Source organism: Chrysemys picta, chromosome 9 (assembly GCF_011386835.1).
Source record: "Chrysemys picta bellii isolate R12L10 chromosome 9, ASM1138683v2, whole genome shotgun sequence".
Taxonomy (NCBI): domain Eukaryota; kingdom Metazoa; phylum Chordata; order Testudines; family Emydidae; genus Chrysemys; species Chrysemys picta.
Genome location: NC_088799.1, coordinates 5,791,127 through 5,808,851, shown reverse-complemented (window position 1 = coordinate 5,808,851; position 17,725 = coordinate 5,791,127). Strand labels below are relative to the sequence as shown.

At 46.3% G+C, this 17,725-nt stretch overlaps 1 protein-coding gene across 1 annotated transcript in view; it reads right to left on the bottom strand.

Annotated features, from left to right (window-relative positions):
• Nucleotides 1-816: 816 nt before the first annotated feature.
• The window catches only part of PSMD1 (proteasome 26S subunit, non-ATPase 1), a 121,529-nt gene continuing 104,620 nt past the window's right edge, over nt 817-17,725 (bottom strand). The window contains exons 20-25 of the mRNA XM_065557586.1: nt 14,251-14,420; nt 10,519-10,611; nt 8,398-8,490; nt 5,861-6,007; nt 2,036-2,191; nt 817-1,038 (exon numbers count right to left, since the gene is read on the bottom strand). Of these exons, the coding sequence (XP_065413658.1) occupies nt 2,045-2,191; nt 5,861-6,007; nt 8,398-8,490; nt 10,519-10,611; nt 14,251-14,420 (650 nt within the window). The 3' untranslated portion in view covers nt 817-1,038; nt 2,036-2,044. The remainder of the gene's footprint in view (nt 1,039-2,035; nt 2,192-5,860; nt 6,008-8,397; nt 8,491-10,518; nt 10,612-14,250; nt 14,421-17,725) is intronic.

Below are 17,725 nucleotides of genomic sequence, written 5' to 3'. Positions count from 1 at the left end.
GACTAAACCAGCTATATTTCCATATTGGGAGAAAAGAATCAAGGCACACAAAACAAGGGAGCAAGGAGTCCTGTGGCTAACAGACGTATTGGAGCATGGGCTTTCGTGGGTGAATACCCACTTCGTCGGATGCACGTAGTGGAAATTTCCAGAGGCAGGTATAAATATGCAAGCAAGAGTGAGTCAGGCTAGAGATAACGAGGTTAGTTCAATCGGGGGGATGAGGCCCTCTTCTAGCAGTTGAGGTGTGCTGCTTTTACAGATCCGGACTAACACGGCTACCCCTCTGATACAAAACAAGGGGTAGTTTGCTGGGGTGTAAACGAAAAGAAGTGTGTTTTGACGATACTAATTTTCTTTTTCCACCTCGGGTGCACAGCACTTTTGTAGCACACCAGGCAGACTAGCAGAGATCTATCACTGTACCTGGATGACCAGTGTAAAGATTAACGCTGTTCTTAAATCAATGAGGGTCAACTTTGCAAATGCCTCTGGGCAGATGCTGGGCTGCAGGGAAAACAAAATCAGTCTGTCAGATTAGTGCAAGGGCTGAATCAACCTGGATTTATTGGCATCACTTGGCCTAAACAAGCATTAAAAAAGGAGCAATGTGCATGGGTCATTTTTAAAAGGCATCCTTATTGTTCTAGTCTACCATAGATTAAGGCCTGCCAGCAGCACTGGATACCGCTGGGAAACCCACCTAATAGAGGAAGAAGAGGAAGTCAGAGGACGACTCAGAGCCTGTACATTCAAGCATTGGGCGGCTGACGAACCTTCCCCTCCTTTAGATAAACTGGGACGTCAAAACAAAAGCAAGTTTTCCATCATGAGGTTTTAATATATTCATTTGAAAACAAAGTTTTGTGAAAGAGTAACACTAAATAGCATATATCGCTTCTGCACTCAAGCCACAGACCATCTCCGTTAGGTCAGCGCAGAGGTGATGCTGCATGCACTGAATGGCAGGTCTCCATAGGAATTTCCTCGTGTGTGTTTCCAATATCAGACAAAGAATCTTCTTTAGCAGAGCTGGTCCTGGAGACAGAGACCAGAAAGGCAAAAACATTAGCTGAGGCCATCTTCTGCCCATTCCCAAAAGAGCCCACATGTGTATGCTCCTCTGGGTCTGGCACCGAAGCTCCAGTGTTCGTGACACACCCAGTTGTTGGCAAGAAACTAGTTATCCTGACTGACCAGCAATCTATGTGCATTTTTAACCCTATATTCAGAAACAAGACAACTGGATTCTGATTTTCATCAACAAACCAGCATGTCAGCTCAGTCACACCTGCACCCTTCCCTCCCCAAAACATCCTATGTTATTTATGAAGGAGCCTGCAGTTAGATAATGTAATGCCTGGAATAGGTGGACTTTTTAGCTCAGGGATACGGTCACAGAAGCTGAGATTGTGGCTCGTGTCTCTCTCTCTGTGCACAAACATGAACTCTGGGACAACAAGACTAAGGTCGGAGGGAGGGAGCCTCTCCCTTTCAACTAAAACTGCCATTGTGAAGCTGAACATAAAGTGGGTGATGACAGTTAATCACAGAAAACACTTCCCACCTGTGGGATTGTGGTTCCATTTGACACAAACTGAATGTGGTGTTCTCAGCAAAACTGATGCACAGTCCACATTACAGTCATTATATACTTTATATAATTCTGCACAACGGGGGTAGTCTCTACTCAAGATTGGCCAAGGACTATATCTGTGTGGAGTCTCAGTGGCCCCTTAGGTCTAAAAATGGTGGTCTGGCCAGTCACATGAGGGCTGAGTAGCAGGTAACAGATGTTTACATTGCATCTGGCCACAGACTGCACTACTGGAATATATTACACACATAAGAGGACTTCAATTTCCACTGCTACCAATCTCTTAAAAAAAATCAGCATAATATACTTATATTGACACAAAAGCACACAATGAGCCCTTAAAAAAAAAAAAGGCAAAACATTGAAACACCGGGTCCTTTGACTGGATGGAGTTATTACTCCCCCCATTAATGGCGGCACCGGAGAACTGCGCCGTACCTCAGGGTCCTAGTCATCAATGTACTCAAAAGGCTCTGGTGGGTCAGGTTCTTGCTCCTCTTCCTCAATCTTCGGGCCATGGGCTGCCACGGGTTCCACCAGCTCCTCTAGAGCCTCGCTGGTGTCCTTCAGAATGATGATGCCACCAATGGAAAGCTAGAAGCCAAGTGCAGAGAACGTGTCAGTGCCTAGAGACGTTCAAGAACAGCGCTGTCTCGTGTAGGATTGTCCTTGACCTAGGACAGAAACAGGACCCCAAGTCCCCTGGGTTACAATCACCCCATCAGTGTGAATGATCTACGCAAAACAAGGGGTGAAAACAGCTTTCTGTCGTCGGTTACAATGAAAGCAAAGTATTCTCCCATTGTACATACCAGTGTCACACCACCAGGGGCAGACAAAACATAAAGGGACAGGACGGAAGGGTTGAATACACTGATTTATTAAAACGCGGCACTTGAAAGCTTTCGATTTTCTCAAATGTTTCTGAACCAAATTGGAAGCTCATAGGCTTTAGGGACAGTGTCTTTATGGGTGTTACTGAAACACTCTGAATAGAGGCATCCAGCCATTCACATTCTAGCCTCATAACAAGGGGAATGGAATAAATGACCGTGACCATGGCTCTATGGACATGTATATAGCATATGTTTCTGGATAACATCATGGTGTTGGGTCTAGAAAGCCCTCTATGGTTTGGGACTTTGCTACCTTAGAGTGCCTTGCTTTCTAAGTACTACCACAATGACAGAGATCACTGGAGCTGCTTTGGTTAAGGGTTCCTAGGTTTGCACCCGAGGATCGAGGACTCCCGGACACACTGCTTTGTTCTTTCAGCACTTGCACCCTCTATAAGAGCCAGAGTTGCGGACCATCAGAGAATGGTGCAATTGTCCCTGCCAGCCAAACCTTCGTTGAAAGGCTCTCTCTGAAAACACCGTCTTTATCTCTGATGTCGGTGTTACAGCTGGGAGTTTATTGTGTCTAGGTACCACCCTGTTGGCTGCACTGTACGTTAATGAAATAAACAGCCATTCTAAGCTACCTCTGCTCTTCCATTATCTATCTCTCAGTTCGCAGGAAGGTGACATCTGGATCTGTGGATTTATGCAGTCACTATAATCTGGCACTTTCCATACGGCTTTAAAAATCAAAACACAACTGTTTCATGAGATTCAGTCTCTGCAAGACAAAACAGAGTCAGATCTTGGCTCAACCCCTCCCCAGAGACTCTCAGAAGCGGAGCCAAATCTGATCGTCAGCTTCCATTGACTGAGAATTCCATTAGCAGAACCTCATAAGACAAAAGAAGAATGAAGCAGAAAACCTACAACTCGCCAAAGCCAGTGGCTACCTGTGGAGGTAAGGAAACATGGACATTGTGTTGGGGCCTGGCTGGAATTAGAGCCTCTCCCACATTTGAATTCCAGGGTATAATTAGCATCTCAAAATGACCTTTTATGATGGTGCCCCGCCAGCAGAGTGCTGGTTTTGAATGTTTCTGTGTCGATGCTGGGAAGCCACCTTGGTTCCACTGCTCCATCATGGCACGACACACACTGCTCTGTTCTTTCAGGAAACCACTCGCAGACAGAGCAGATGCTCCACTCACTGACCGGCTTTGTACTGGAAGTGGTTTGGCTCCCCAGTGAGGCTTCGGGCCACCGCTGTCCTCGGGGCTCCACTGCTCTCTCACTGACACACTGCGCTGCCTCAAGCCAGGTGGCCGTGGTTCTTACCGCACGTTTCCCTTCTGAAGGGTAGCCATGGCTTTACTGCCAGGCTGCCTCAGGCCTAGGGCTTCTCTCCCCCAGGAGCAGACAGAACACACAACTGCACGTGTCAGCTGAGTGCAGGGCTGATGACTGTGCGCACACGAACATTTCAGGGGCAGGACTGAGCTTGTTCTGGGGCTGGGCAGCAGCTACGTCCAGGCTGGGAGGTCAATTGGGCCACCTCCTCCTCTTAAAGAGCTGGGACAGAACCACCCCTGCCCAGCTTTGTGAAAGAAACTGTTCTCAAAGCTTCCACGTGCTGATGAAATACCAGTAAACGTAAGTGTATTAAGAACATGAACCAATTTTCTGGGCAGGGTATTTATTTCCAGGGTGCATGTGCTCACACACGATTATGCCCCATGTTCATCCATCTCTTGCCCAATAACAAAAGCCAGCAGAATCTGACTCAGTCCATTTGCAGCCTGACAATGTGTTCATTAGCCTTCCAGTGTACCACAGCATTTCACAGACTAGTTGGCAAATCCATGGGCTATTAGTAATAGGACTTTTCCATCTCCCATTTCTATGATCAGATGCCATTCCCTCTGCACGTTAACAAGAGACCATGACTTCTTTGAGATTAGGTGCAATGGAATAATACATCTATTCAGTAAAAACACCATCTATGCACACAACCCATTGCATAAAACCCCGGCAGAAGTGATCATGAATTTCAAGGTATTGACACCAAATCTATCAGACATTTCAGAGCTATGTTAAGATCTAAACTCAGTGAGCATGATGTACTAAGCTGAGCTTCAAGTCCCTTAAACTCATCTGAGAGCAACCCTAAAAAACATGACTGCTGCAGCCCGCCAGTGGGATGGCAGTTCTCCCATCTCCGACCTCAGGGATGCCGGCTTGGAATGGAGACCCCTGCTCTCTGTTCTAGGTGGAATACAGGCCGCTAGCACTGGGAAAGCAGCCCTTGCAGGCCCAGCCATGAATGGCAGCAGCAACTTTGCAGGAGACAAGTGGAAGGGAAAATATACCATCCACTCTCGAAACATCAGCCTCTGGAGAAGGGGCGTGAGTGTTGTGAGGCCCTAAGCTACACTCTGAATGAGGTTTTTCACTGCCATCCTTAATCATAATGAGCTGCCGTTTCCCACCACTACAAAAAATCAACTGGACTGAGGTAGCCTCCTGGCCATCTGCCACTAGTCCGCTGTGCAGCATGGCAGGGTGGATTTCATTATTCCCAAGCCTTCCCTGATATAGGGGGTTGTAAGCTATTCTCAAATAGCGCCACTGGTGGAAATTCCCCAGGGCAGCTTTTTCCAGTGAAAGTTAAAGTTTTCCCTGCTGCAGTGTAGGACCCTTGACTGGCTGTTTTTCCTTAATGAAGGAGAATGAGCAACCCCTACTCGCTGTTTATACCGTACATTTAGAGTCTGCAGACTCATGCTAGACTGAACACGCCTGCTTCTCGGAAACGTTTGGCACAAATCTTCATCCCCAAACCTTGAATCATTATTGCTCACCCTGGAACTCTCTCCAGTCCATCTGCCCTTTCACCTTAGAATCTATGGAGGAGTGCAAGACACAGAGAGACTAACTGTAAGGTAACCCTAACTCTCCGGTAACCCTACAAGCTACAGATCCAGGCTTCAGTTGGCAGTTACTGCAAATTATTACACAGTCTTATGATGGTTCAATTCCCAAGTCTCCCATGAGGTTTTTATTAGGTGTCAATGGGCGTATCATCAGTTTCTGGGTCATGATCTTTGAAGAGAGCATAGGGCAAGAGAACTTAAAGAAATAGCGTTAGGGCATTATATGGGCCTAGAGTAGCTCTGCCTTCCAATAACTACAAATGTGTGAAACCAATGGAGAAGAGGGGCATAAGGAAGTAAAAATGAGACATGGAGATATGTCATCTGGCCTCTAAAGTACAGTACAGCCATCAGCTGTTATGGTTTTAGTTCGCAGGAACACACCGAGCTGTCACGTCTACATGCACGATCCCAGCGCTAAGCACGTCCACTGGGAACTCTCCGAGCGTGAGAACAGAGTGTTAGGTTTGCATACGGTAGGTTGCACTTACTGGTTTAAAAGGCTGATATCGGCAGCTCTCTGTCATGGTGAGGACTTTCAGCTGAGCAGGCATGACTCTGGCTGGGTTATCCAGCAGCTGGAAGTTGGGTTCAGGCTCCTTTTTCTTTTCTTTCTCTTCCTTCTTCTCAGTCTCATCCTACAAAACACAAGCCCACCATGGTTTAACTGCAGCCTTCAATCCTCGCACATTTGAGGCTGGGGTCAAACTCGCTACTTGATCCACACAGCATGAGCAGTAACTCAAAAACCTGCTTAAGCGACACTCTCTTAAGATGAAGGAGTCAATCAGGCTAATTCCCCACCACAAAGCACAGTGAATGTTTATATAAACCCAAGGCATCTGAATTCCCCCAGAGCAGAACCTTATTGTAAGAACAATCCAGATTCCAGTGGCAAAAGAGTTAAATAAGAGACTGAGGTGGCCAAGCAAACTTCAGACTTTCACTTTCAATAGCCACTCAAAGCCCAGGATTTTTACTACTACTTAGGCCTGGTCTACACTGGGGTGGGGAATCGACCTAAGATACGCCACTTCAGCTACGAGAATAGCGTAGCTGAAGTCGACGTATCTTAGGTCGACTTACCTCACGTTCTCATGGCACGGGGTCGACTGCCGCTGCTCCCCTGTCAACTCCGCTTCCGCCTCTCACCGCGGTGGAGTACAGGAGTCGACGGCAGAGCGATTGGGGATCGATTTATCATGTCTACACTAGACGTGATAAATTGATCCCCGATAGTTCCATCACTACATGCCAATCCCGCGGGTAGTGTAAACGTACCCTTAATCATGTTTCATGTTACAACCCAGCACACAAAAGGTGCCAAATACAGGTGGGATTTTCCTAGCTATAAAGCTGTCACTGGCAGTCATGGCAACTCAACCAAAATGACTCAGTCCTGGTGACTCTTTAAAGATGGCTCCAGGTACAATTCTGCTCAGTCCTGGACTCAGCAGAGGCTGCGATTTGAGACAGATGCATTTATGTGGCCTCATGGAAACATTCAGAGTGTGGGTCACCTTTTCCCTTCTGCTGGTCACAGTTTGACAAGAGGGGAGGAGGTCAGAGAGAATAATCAGGTACTTATAGAAAGCAGCTGTGTGATAGGCACGAAATGTAAGGTTCAGAGCAGGCATCTCGTGTTACAGCAGAAGGCACCCTCTCCGGTACCAGATTCACTAACAGCAGCAAATTCCACAGGACTCCGGCAAATCTCATATGAGCTGTACTAGCAAATGGGAAAGCAGGAGGCAGCCAGGACCCTACGTTAGCTCAAACACAGCAGGGGGCAGCAGTCTCTCTTTGTCCCGCAGCTTCTCCCTCTCAGACAATTCCGTGTGTCTAGGGCGGCTTTCCACACAGCTGACGCATATACACAGAACCCTTCTGACTCACCACAGCCTTTCTTCACTTTCACGTGATTTTAGACCATAAAGCTGTTTGGAGGAAAGCTCATTTGCCTGGCCCATTTTGCTTAGTGCATGGTGCTGTATGAATAATACAATGCAAAGACTATGTTAATGTTACAATTGTGCTGTGAAAGGGTCAAGAAACACAAACGTTAAAGATCCCAACAGCTGCTTTAACTCATCTATGTGTTGCACATACATAACTTCTATTCACTTTTCAGGCTGTGTAGTACCATTAACTCTTTAGAAGTTGTACCATATATTGGGTGCACACAATGTGGTCACACTCACGTTGCTGTAGGCAAGTGTGCCATCTTGATGTTACACTGCTGTTTTTCCGCATGCCATTTTGTTTCCAATTAGACAGAATAAAGAAGCTGCCCCTAATTCATAACCTCGGCGAGGCCCAAGTAGGCTTCGACATAGATATCTCGTTAAGGTGAATGAGGCAAAATGAAACCTCAACAGCTGCTACTGTTTACCTGGAAGGCGTTTTCTGCAAGGATGGGTTAACTGAACATCTATTAATTATATAGTGCTAGGGTGAGGGGAGGTATTTGGAAATGGAAAAACCATGGAATTGGAAGAGTACAGAATTTACACAACTTTGGGAAATGCTGCCAAAGCAGTGACATCACCCTACGAATCCAGAATCTGCCATTCGCCCCCACAGGACATAGCGACCAACAATGGTTTAGGAGGAGGAAGTGTTTCCCCGCCCCGACAGATCAGCACACATGAAAATTATAGGCAAAAAGATGAATATTTTCAGAATGTAATGGAGGTGTGAAAACAGGGGGTTAGAATTTAACTAGTTTGGGAACCTTACCTAGAGCAGTCATCTCCAAGCAACTGCTATAAGAAAGATCGTTAAAAAGTCACCAGTGGTGCACCAAAGAATAGGCATTTTATTACATTTCTTCCACCCCCTCCACAAGAAACTTGTGCCTGGATAAGTTACTCAATATACTGAAACATGTTAACACTGTGCTGAGAAACTACTGTAATGCAGGTGACAATGGGACAGAGATGTGCAGGGGAGACAGTGTTCATGTGATACACAGCCCCCTAAACGAAACTCGCTGGAAGACATTTTGGTATTTATGGCTTATACCCACCACTTCCATTTTCTCCTCTTCCTTTTTCTCTTTCTCCTTTTCCTTCTCCTTCTTCTTGGCTTTTGCAGTGATGGACAACACAGCAGTAGAAACCTGGACATTCAATAAAGAAGGCTTTCAGAATGGCTTCACACTGTATGCAGTGCTCATCTCCCAGCCAGGCAAGCAGACCAAAAGGAGAGTCAGCACTGTGCCAATTTTCAATTTCACTACCCACCCACTACCTTATAAGCAGCACAAATAGAGTGGCACGCAGGAGGGGAAAGGGTGCTAGAGAAACTGACCAGAGGAGGGATAGCTCAGTGGTTTGAACATTGGCCTGCTAAATCCAGGGTTGTGAGTTCAATCCTTGGAGGGGGCCACTTAGGGATCTGGGGCAAAATCAGTACTTGGTCCTGCTAGTGAAGGCAGGGGGCTGGACTCAATGACCTTTCAAGGTCCCTTCCAGTTCTAAGAGATAGGATATCTCCATTAAATTTATTTTTATTTTTTATTTATTTATCTGATTGCGTAAGTGAAAAGAGAACAAGCTCCCTAATTTAGAGATTACTCAGTGCTGTTTCGTTTTCCCTACAAAGGGATTTCTTTAAATCTGAGCAGTGACAAGGAATTCTGACCATAGGGAAGTTAGCTCCCATGGTTTCAGTGGCAAGGCAACATCAAGCCAGAAGAGAGATTCTTGACAATGTCGTAATCCTTTTCACCACTCCTCCACCCCGGCGCTACTGTAATCACACAGCTGTTACGTGTCACTGGCACACACAGACAGACATAGTACAACTGCCCAGGATGTGAAAAGTTTCTTCCGAGGAAGATACAATTGTGCTGAACTTCTCTGAGTGTCCCCAGCTTCTCCTTCTCAACAACCATTGTTAGACAAAACCACCACCACAAGGTCAGCAGGCAGCCCTGCCCATCTGTTCCTGCTCCTGGAAAGATTATCCATTCCCCTAAGGTTTTGGTGGAGTCTTAGGGTGCCATATCAAGGTATTCTAAGGGTGGGCCAGATTCAGCTATGGGGTTTGAATTTTAGAAAGGGAGGGATATGTCCAGAAGTACCTGCCACTGTGAAGTTTCTTATGATATTACTTGCCTTCATGCACAATCCAGTCCAATCCCAAGGAAAAAAAACAGCTGCTTGGTAGCCCCCCACTTGGGCTAATTTCGACAGGCTTCTGTTCTCTAAATCCGAGAACCTCTCATTTCTAGTGTTCGGTTTTGTTAAACTGCTTAGCAGTTTTCACCAGGTGCCACACACATGAGCAAGAGGTGCCTGAGTACACACCTCTGCGGCCGCTCTCTGGCGGCTGGCAGGTCTGCTCCGCCTGCTACAGTCAAGCCACGGATGACGATGATCAAGTTGTACGGGTGCACGAGCTGCCCTTCTTTGTGGGAGGACACCTATGCTGCCAAAGACGACCACCTGAGGCTCAATTTTCTTACCTGGACGTTACCATTTCTACATATAGCTTTTTTCAGCGCACGGGCCCACAGACTCTGCCCATGAATGCTTAATGCATTGCGTTAGCTAATGGACTCCTGCCCTCAAGGACTGTTATTTATTATTTGTATTACCATTGCACCTAAGAGCCCTTGTCATAGCCCATGACATCACTGTGCGTGGTGCTGTATGACTCCAGAACAAAAAGATGGTATGTGCAAAGGAGCAACATGTACATGGTAAATACTCCTTTAACAGCTCTCCTGCTCATCCAGCTAGTCAAGGAAGGCGCCAGTCAAATCCCAGCACAGAGATTACATGTGACAGTGAATTCCAGACTCACCAATGAGAGAGATAGAAAGGTGGTGACTCAGTGAATTAAAATCAATGGACCAATCTTTATGGCCACCCTCACCCATTTCACAAAGCTCATGTGGCAATAAGAAAGCGTCCAGGTATGTTGAGTGCAACTGCTATTATAAAGGAAAGACGTCAGTGAGGAAAATAACGCCGCTACACGGCCAGAGTTATGTAATATTTACTCTCAGAGATACTAGCAACTGACAATCTTTTCTTCATCCCTGAAGGAACACGTTGCCATGGGCTAATGCCGGGAAGGTTAATGTTCATAGTGGGCGAGTCCACACAGTGTATAAAAGTCAGCTGATCAGCTTACCAACCTTTTCCTTCTCCTTTTCCTTCGGTACCTCCAGAGGGGCAGGATATGCAAACGTTGAGGGCTTGCAGTTGGATTTGTACTGGACTTTTGGCATCTAAAAAAGATACAGACTTTAGAAAGAATTGTTACAGGAAAGTAAAGGGAAAGACCCAAACAGCAGAATAGCTGCCTTGGTTGCATTTTCCTCCTTGCAAAGATAAACACAAATCATCCCTTTTTTCCCTCCGGAAACTGAGAAGCTGCCATCAGTGGCAAATGTTCAGCTGTAACATCGTTATTCAATTATGATAGAATTCAGCTCTGGTCTGACATTTTCTCCTTCTCCAGCTTACGGCACACAATGTACATCCAGCTTTTGCTTCATTGTTATGATGCTATCATGGTTTAGCTGCGGCTCTGTCTTTCACACAAAACTGGCCTTAAGACCTAAAACAGGATCAGCTTGATCTGTGCAGGGCAGACGAGACCACGATGATAGTACAAGTTTCACTGGTTTCCCATTACATTACACTCCCCCAGTCGGATACAGCCAGACAGCTTTCTTCAACTGCCCTCCCATCTAGGCATCCCAAATATTGATACTGCACTCACCAGCACTGATCTAAGCTGTTTTTCCTTCCCAACACACCTCTTCAGTGCCAGAACAGGGAAGAGTTGGAGGAGGCGAGATGAAGGAGCGTTGAAAGCTATGTGACCGACAAGGTTTTAGCCAGTAAAATGGAGTTGTTCAACTTACGTGAAAAATGTTGTGCGCCTTACAAAATAACCACAAAGAATTAGAGCACAATTAGAGCTGACAGCCCCAGAGAGCCTAGGGAGGCACAATGGCCTTGGATGTGGATTCAAGAGACCTGGGATCAATTCCCTGGGTGTCCTCTGTTAGTATTTGAGAGGTGCTCTGATACTACGGCAATGGGGAGTTCACACAGAAACGGCCTTTTGAACCGAGCTCCTTTCAGACAGATGTCACTCGTTAGCTGCACACAAAAGGGTGCCATCATTTAACACTAACATCCATGGAACGGGAGAGTATTCCTGAGTGTCAGTCCCTTGGCACAGATGGCTCTGACGTTATGCCAGGTGATGGCAAGCAGCTGCAACTTGGACCAGTCCTGCTGACTGCTTTGAAGGTAAGAACCGTAATCCTGAATTTAACTCATATAACACAGGGAGCCAGTGCAGCTAGCAGAGCAGGGGGGTGACAGATTCTCAGAGCCTTGTAGTGCTTTATTTGGAACCTTAAAAAAACATTGCTGCTGGCTTCATTCCTCGGCAGAGGGAGTTACATTAGCCAACCCAAGGGGACGGATACAGGGGTCACTGAGGCTAAGTCTGACCCTGACAGGAGGGGGGAGAGTAGACAGAAAGGGAGCTTCCCATGACTGTGGCTATTTGGAGTCCAGATGTGGTAAGGAGTCCAGAGCTCCTCATGGCCAACGGCTGCTCTGACGCTCTGAGGCCCTTGATGGAGGAGGATGCCAGGGAGGCAGTGAATTCTTCAAAGTGCTTCTCTCTCTCCCTGCCAAAGTCACCTCAGCTGTTCCTGGATGAAGTTGCTGATCTCAGCCAGGTCCCAGCAGAGCTGGGATACAGCACTCTGTGGGTGAGCGAAGGTGATGGAACTGGGTACAGTCTGGGCATTGCTGGCGTTCCAGGCTATGCTGTTCCACAGTCTCCTCTGGTGGTTTTACATAAGTGTGGAACAGGATGGGGGAGAAGATGGATCCATGTGGGACTCCAGTGAGAGCTCTGGAGGCTGAAAACAGGCACCCCTCATGAGTCTCTGGATAGGATCGGGGAAGGAGGATAGGGTGATATCTGGTTGAGTTGAGATGTAGTTAATTAACAGTGGAAAATACTTGGCAATACCTTGAACTGGTCCCTTCATAAATGTGGGGTCTTCGCCAAGGCTTAAATTCTCTTGAAGTATTTCCCAAAGCCCACCATGCCCCCTCCATTTTCCGCCTACCAGACTGGGGGTAGGGAGGGAAAGAGCTCGGGGCTTCTGCCCTGTGGTGGGGCAAGGGGCTGTGGCTCCAGCCTTGTGCAGCCCCACGGACATCCTGGAACTGGCTCACGGCCCCCCAGAGCCATGAAAATATTTACCAGAGCTGGGCTCCAGATAGTTCTGGCTGAATTTATGTCCTAATCTTAGCATAAGTTTCATTGTAACAACAAAGAAGAACTACAGGACTTGGGCAGTGTTACTATGTCAGCAGTGTTCCCCAATCCCTCCAGTGTTAACTAATAAATACTTGGCGTGCTGAGGGGAGGATAGCCCTTGAAGTGCTACAATGTCAGGAGAGGAATTAGCTGACCAATTGGTCCTTTCCCTACTTTTATATCTAGGAATCTAGAAAGCGTGTCCTATTTCTAGTCTCACTTCTGGTTTAGAATCTACCAGTACTTTAATGACGCTTGTGCCATCTGATGAGAGAATCTGAAATTGAAAGGTTTCATCTCCCTGTAGTGATATGTACACAGCGCAGGAGAGAAAACCAGATAACGAATACAATACTCCAACGCACGTAAATAAGCCTGAGAAAGATTGCTGTGCACGATCGGCCTTTTCCAGCACAAAAAGGGAGGCTGCAGCACAAACTGCAAAACATTCAGGCTTCCTCCACTCTAGAGTCTGACTCAACTCAAACTGCTGATTTACCAGTGACTTTCACTAGTGTCAGAGTGAAATATTGGCTCCTCTCATTCCACGTTTTAGGCATATTTTTCAAACCCAGAGAGTGAAGAGTCGCATCCTTAGCCAGGAGGCACTAGGCTTTCTGTAATGGGAAGCTTTAAAGTGTAACCTTTTGAAGGGCTTACACGATGCAATCTTTAATACTCAGGTCTCTACCCACAGGGGCTGAATGATTCAAATCCCACCAGTCACCCACTAAGGCGCAAACAAAATTGAGGTGCTATGATTAATATTAGCTTTTCACGCTCTTCCAGCTACAGTTTCTAGCACACTTTAGCTAGCTACGGTGGATAAGGTCACAATATGTTCTAAAACGCCCATTTAGACGTCTTAATGCACCGTTACCAAGGCACAGTATAGTGTTTCAATGGGCACAGTGCAGTCTATGTATCTTTGGAACTCTTTCCTCAAACAACTGGACTCCTTCAGAGATTTACAACGATAGGGACTGTATTCCTATCCCCCCAGCTGTAACACTGCCACATCCATGATTTCTCTATCTCCTCCAAAGGCGGCAAGGTTGTATAATAAGCAGCTAGGACATGATGGCCACGCAACTGTTAGAAGCTGGCTCAACTGAACAGTTTAAAAAGAGTTCCCAAACTTGGATGGTGCCCAAAGCTCTGCCAAGCTGACCTCCACAGATTCTCTGCAGATGACCTGAGAGAACTCAGAATGACAAGGGGGTAAACCAGAAAGCTAACGCAGAGACCAGGCACAATGGGACTGGTGCAATGTAAGGACCCCAGGAAGTTAAAACTTACAGACTGCATTCCCTTGGTGATGAAAAGAACAGGGTTAGGAAAGGCCTTGTTCACTTTGTGCCAGCAACTCATTATAAACATTCAGCTATTGATACTCTTCCGCACCATGCAGAACACCTGACCCTTGTGCTGTTTGTAGAAAGATTCCCTTCAGGAACAAACTCGCAGAAAACGAATGAGTGGTGGTTACGATGGAAAACATTATGGAACTGCAGCCATCAAGCTATTTCATCTCTCCTCAGATTACTGTATCAACCAGGGAAACACATACCTTAAGGTCCTTGTTAAGGCCGATGACACAGGTTGGGGTGTAAGCCAACGACAAGAAGTGTGACAGGGGGAACCAGAACCAGAACTGGGTGAAGACCAGTACCCCCACCACTGAAGGCATGTGAGTATGTCCTGTCCTTGACTGCAGCGAAATAGTTACATTATGGCCACCTGAGGAGAAGAGGAAAATCACAAACAGAGTCAGTTAGGAGAGGGCTTCCAGTCCGCTTCTCAGGACTGCTCAACACAGACACTTCAACGAGCTGCCTCTGAAACAACTACCACGAAGACAGCTATAGCGGAAACTAAACCACAATGTCCTCAACACTCAACCTGAAGAGCAAACCCTCTGGGATGCAGTTCCCCTCTCAGTTCAGCTTCTGGTCTCAGGTTAGGCACCACCGTCGGTGGCAATGTAATTTACAGTGGTGCTTTGGGCGGCTAGTTATTGTCCCAACATGGAACCAGTGGAGAGACAACCCCTCCCTGCCCCTGGCAAAGTAATTTTGTCAAGAGGGCACCAAGACAATAACACTTCAATTGTGGTATGGAAAGAGGAAGGGTCAGCACATGAGCAAACAGCAAAACCTGTGGTACAGCCAATTTCAGCATGCAAATCACCGACACATCACAGGAAACACAGATTGCGCATCTGGTTTTCTACAATATTCATTTAATAGGACTGTTACAATGCTAGGGCTCATGCCCTGAACTGCTACTGTTCTACAGATGAAATATGCCTGTGCTTTTATTCATCCCAGGAGAAAAAAAAAATGTAAACAGCAGCGACTTCAACAGTAATTTCTAGAGGTTATCAATCTAAGCAGCAAAGAGACAAGCTTGTGCAAGCTTTGCAATAGAATTAAATCTCTGTCAGACAACAAAGTCTTTAGCTTTGTACTTGCAAAGCAGAGACCAAAACAACTCCACATGTTGATGCAGTGCAGAAACATTCAGCTAGAAACTGAACTGGAAGGCTAGGGCTGCAGGCAGAGAGCGAAAGTGTTAATCTGATTTTCAATCCTCTGATGGGCTCAGCCGATTGAGTTGAAGAGGGCAACAGGCAAGTCCATTACCGCTGACGAGGCCAGGTGCAGAGAGGCTAATTGTGTTAAAATACAATCAAGCACTCATTCCCAGTGCAGTGCAATTTATAACCGAGATTCCCAGGCCCAGATCAGCATTCCTCTGCCCTGCATAAGTAGCCACTTGTAGTGCCGCTGCTCAGTGCTGCTGCTGGCAGAGTTTGGGAGATGCACTGAGAAGCAACGGATAAGGAGATCAATTTTTGCTAATATTCTAGCTGATTAAGATCAGTTCTGCTGTTCGGGATCAAGATGGGAAAACCATTGTTTAAAACGCACACAAAACGAAAGGAAAAGAATTGAAGTGAAATCTAGCATTCTTGCATTGTGCCATCCCAGTGCTCTGCACACCCACTTTCTCTGGGGCTTGCCTGTTGTCACCACAAGATTTCACACTCATTCCTTTGCCTTCTGAAAAGAGACAATGCGGTGCTGTATTCTTATTGAGGAAAGGGAATGACGCCATCTCATCTTATAAACACCTCTTATGTGCTCCACTCACTGCTCTCTTGCAGTTGGTTTATTGTTATCATTTATTTCTACTGCAGTAGCCGCTAGACACTCTAATCAGAGATCAGGACCCCACTGTGGTAGGCACTGTACAAGCACACAAACATAGTCCCTGCAAATAAAGACATTGCACGTTCATGGTTTCCAGCCTTTTCTCTCTTTGTAAGTTTAAGCTTTTACTTTACTGTCTTACTATCTATATGATCATAAGATAGACTGTGAAAAGCAACTTTAATCTTCTTTTATACGAACTACTGGAATTTTAATTTTCCAACCTTTTATTTTTAACCTTCAGAATTATATGATCCACTCTTTGGAATTTCCTTGCTGAGTGACAGATCTCAGAGATACTTTCATGCTATTGTCTCTGCTCTCCATACATGTACACTCCACAGCCACATCCATGGTTTTGGGGGGGAGCAGGAAAGATGGAAGGACCTTGTGTTGCACAACAGTTATTGCCTTGATTAAGCAGCAGCACCAACAAGCTCAGAAGGGATACATTCCAGGCCAGAGAAGATGTCTCTAACGAGGCCTTAGGGTACGTCTTCACTACCCGCCGTCTCGGCGGGTAGCAATCGATTTATCCGGGATCGATATATCGCGTCTCGTTAAGAGGCGATATATCGATCCCCGAATGCGCTCACCGTTGACTCCGGAACTCCACCAGAGCAAGCGGCGGTAGCGCAGTCGATGGGGGAGCCGCGGCCGTCGATCCCGCACCGTCTGGACCCCAGGTAATTCGATCCAAGATACTTCGATTTCAGCTACGGTATTTGTGTAGCTGAAGTTGCGTATCTTGGATCGATCCCCCCCCTCCCCCCATAGTGTAGACCAGCCCTTTAAGGAGATTAAACATGGAAGATCTTCAGGGCTCCTTAGATAACCATAAGACTCACCCCCAAACCTATACTGCTACCGACAAAAATCTATTGGACCTACAGTGTATAACCCTTAGATAACCAGGATCTGCTATCCTAGATTTTATATGGACTCATAACAGTAAAGAACACAAACTAGGTTATGCTGTTATATACACCAGTGAATTCATGCCTTAAGTTGCAAGCATCTAAAGGCTTGTCTACACTTACCAGAGGATCGACGCTGCGGCGATTGATGCATCGGTGGTTGATTTAGCGGGTCCGCTAAATTGACCGCCAATCGCTCTCCCGTCAACTCCAGGATCGAGAAGAATAAAGGGAGTTGATGGGAGAGCATCTCCCATCGACATCGCATAGTGTGGAACCCACCGTAACTAGATTTAAGCTACGTCAATTTAAGTTACGCTATTCCCGTAACTCAAATTGCATAGCTTAGATCGACTTTTCCCTTTAGTGTAGACAAGGTCTAACTTCCATGATTTCCTCCTACCGAGTTGTAAGTTTGTCTGATGGGACAAATCCCTTGCTGACGACACTGTGAGAGCATGGCCCAATGCAATATGATGATGTTCAACACATCATCACTGGGTCACATCAACATACAACAATGTGATGGTACTTCACAGCCCCTGGAAAAAATGTCCAAGTGCTCCTCTCAACTGATTATTTTTTAAATCAGTAGAGGCACGTCGTTTAGTTCACCTACGACAGATTGAAGACAACCTGTGCTATACTTCCAGAGCAGAAAGGTCAATATTTCATCCAATAAACCACCAAGCCTCTGGCAGAGTCAACGTCAGCATGTGTCAGCAAGGTGATTCGCATATGCAATAAAACACAAAAGACAGCACTCCTTTAGTAGGCAAAAGTATTAATGTATATAATGACTTGGGTTTCTCATAGCTAGAGTTACTGATGGAAGGTCTGATTTTAAATTGGGACTCTAAACAAATGCGGGCAAGGTCGGGGAAAGGAGCAGTGCTTTTTCCGTGTCTAATAG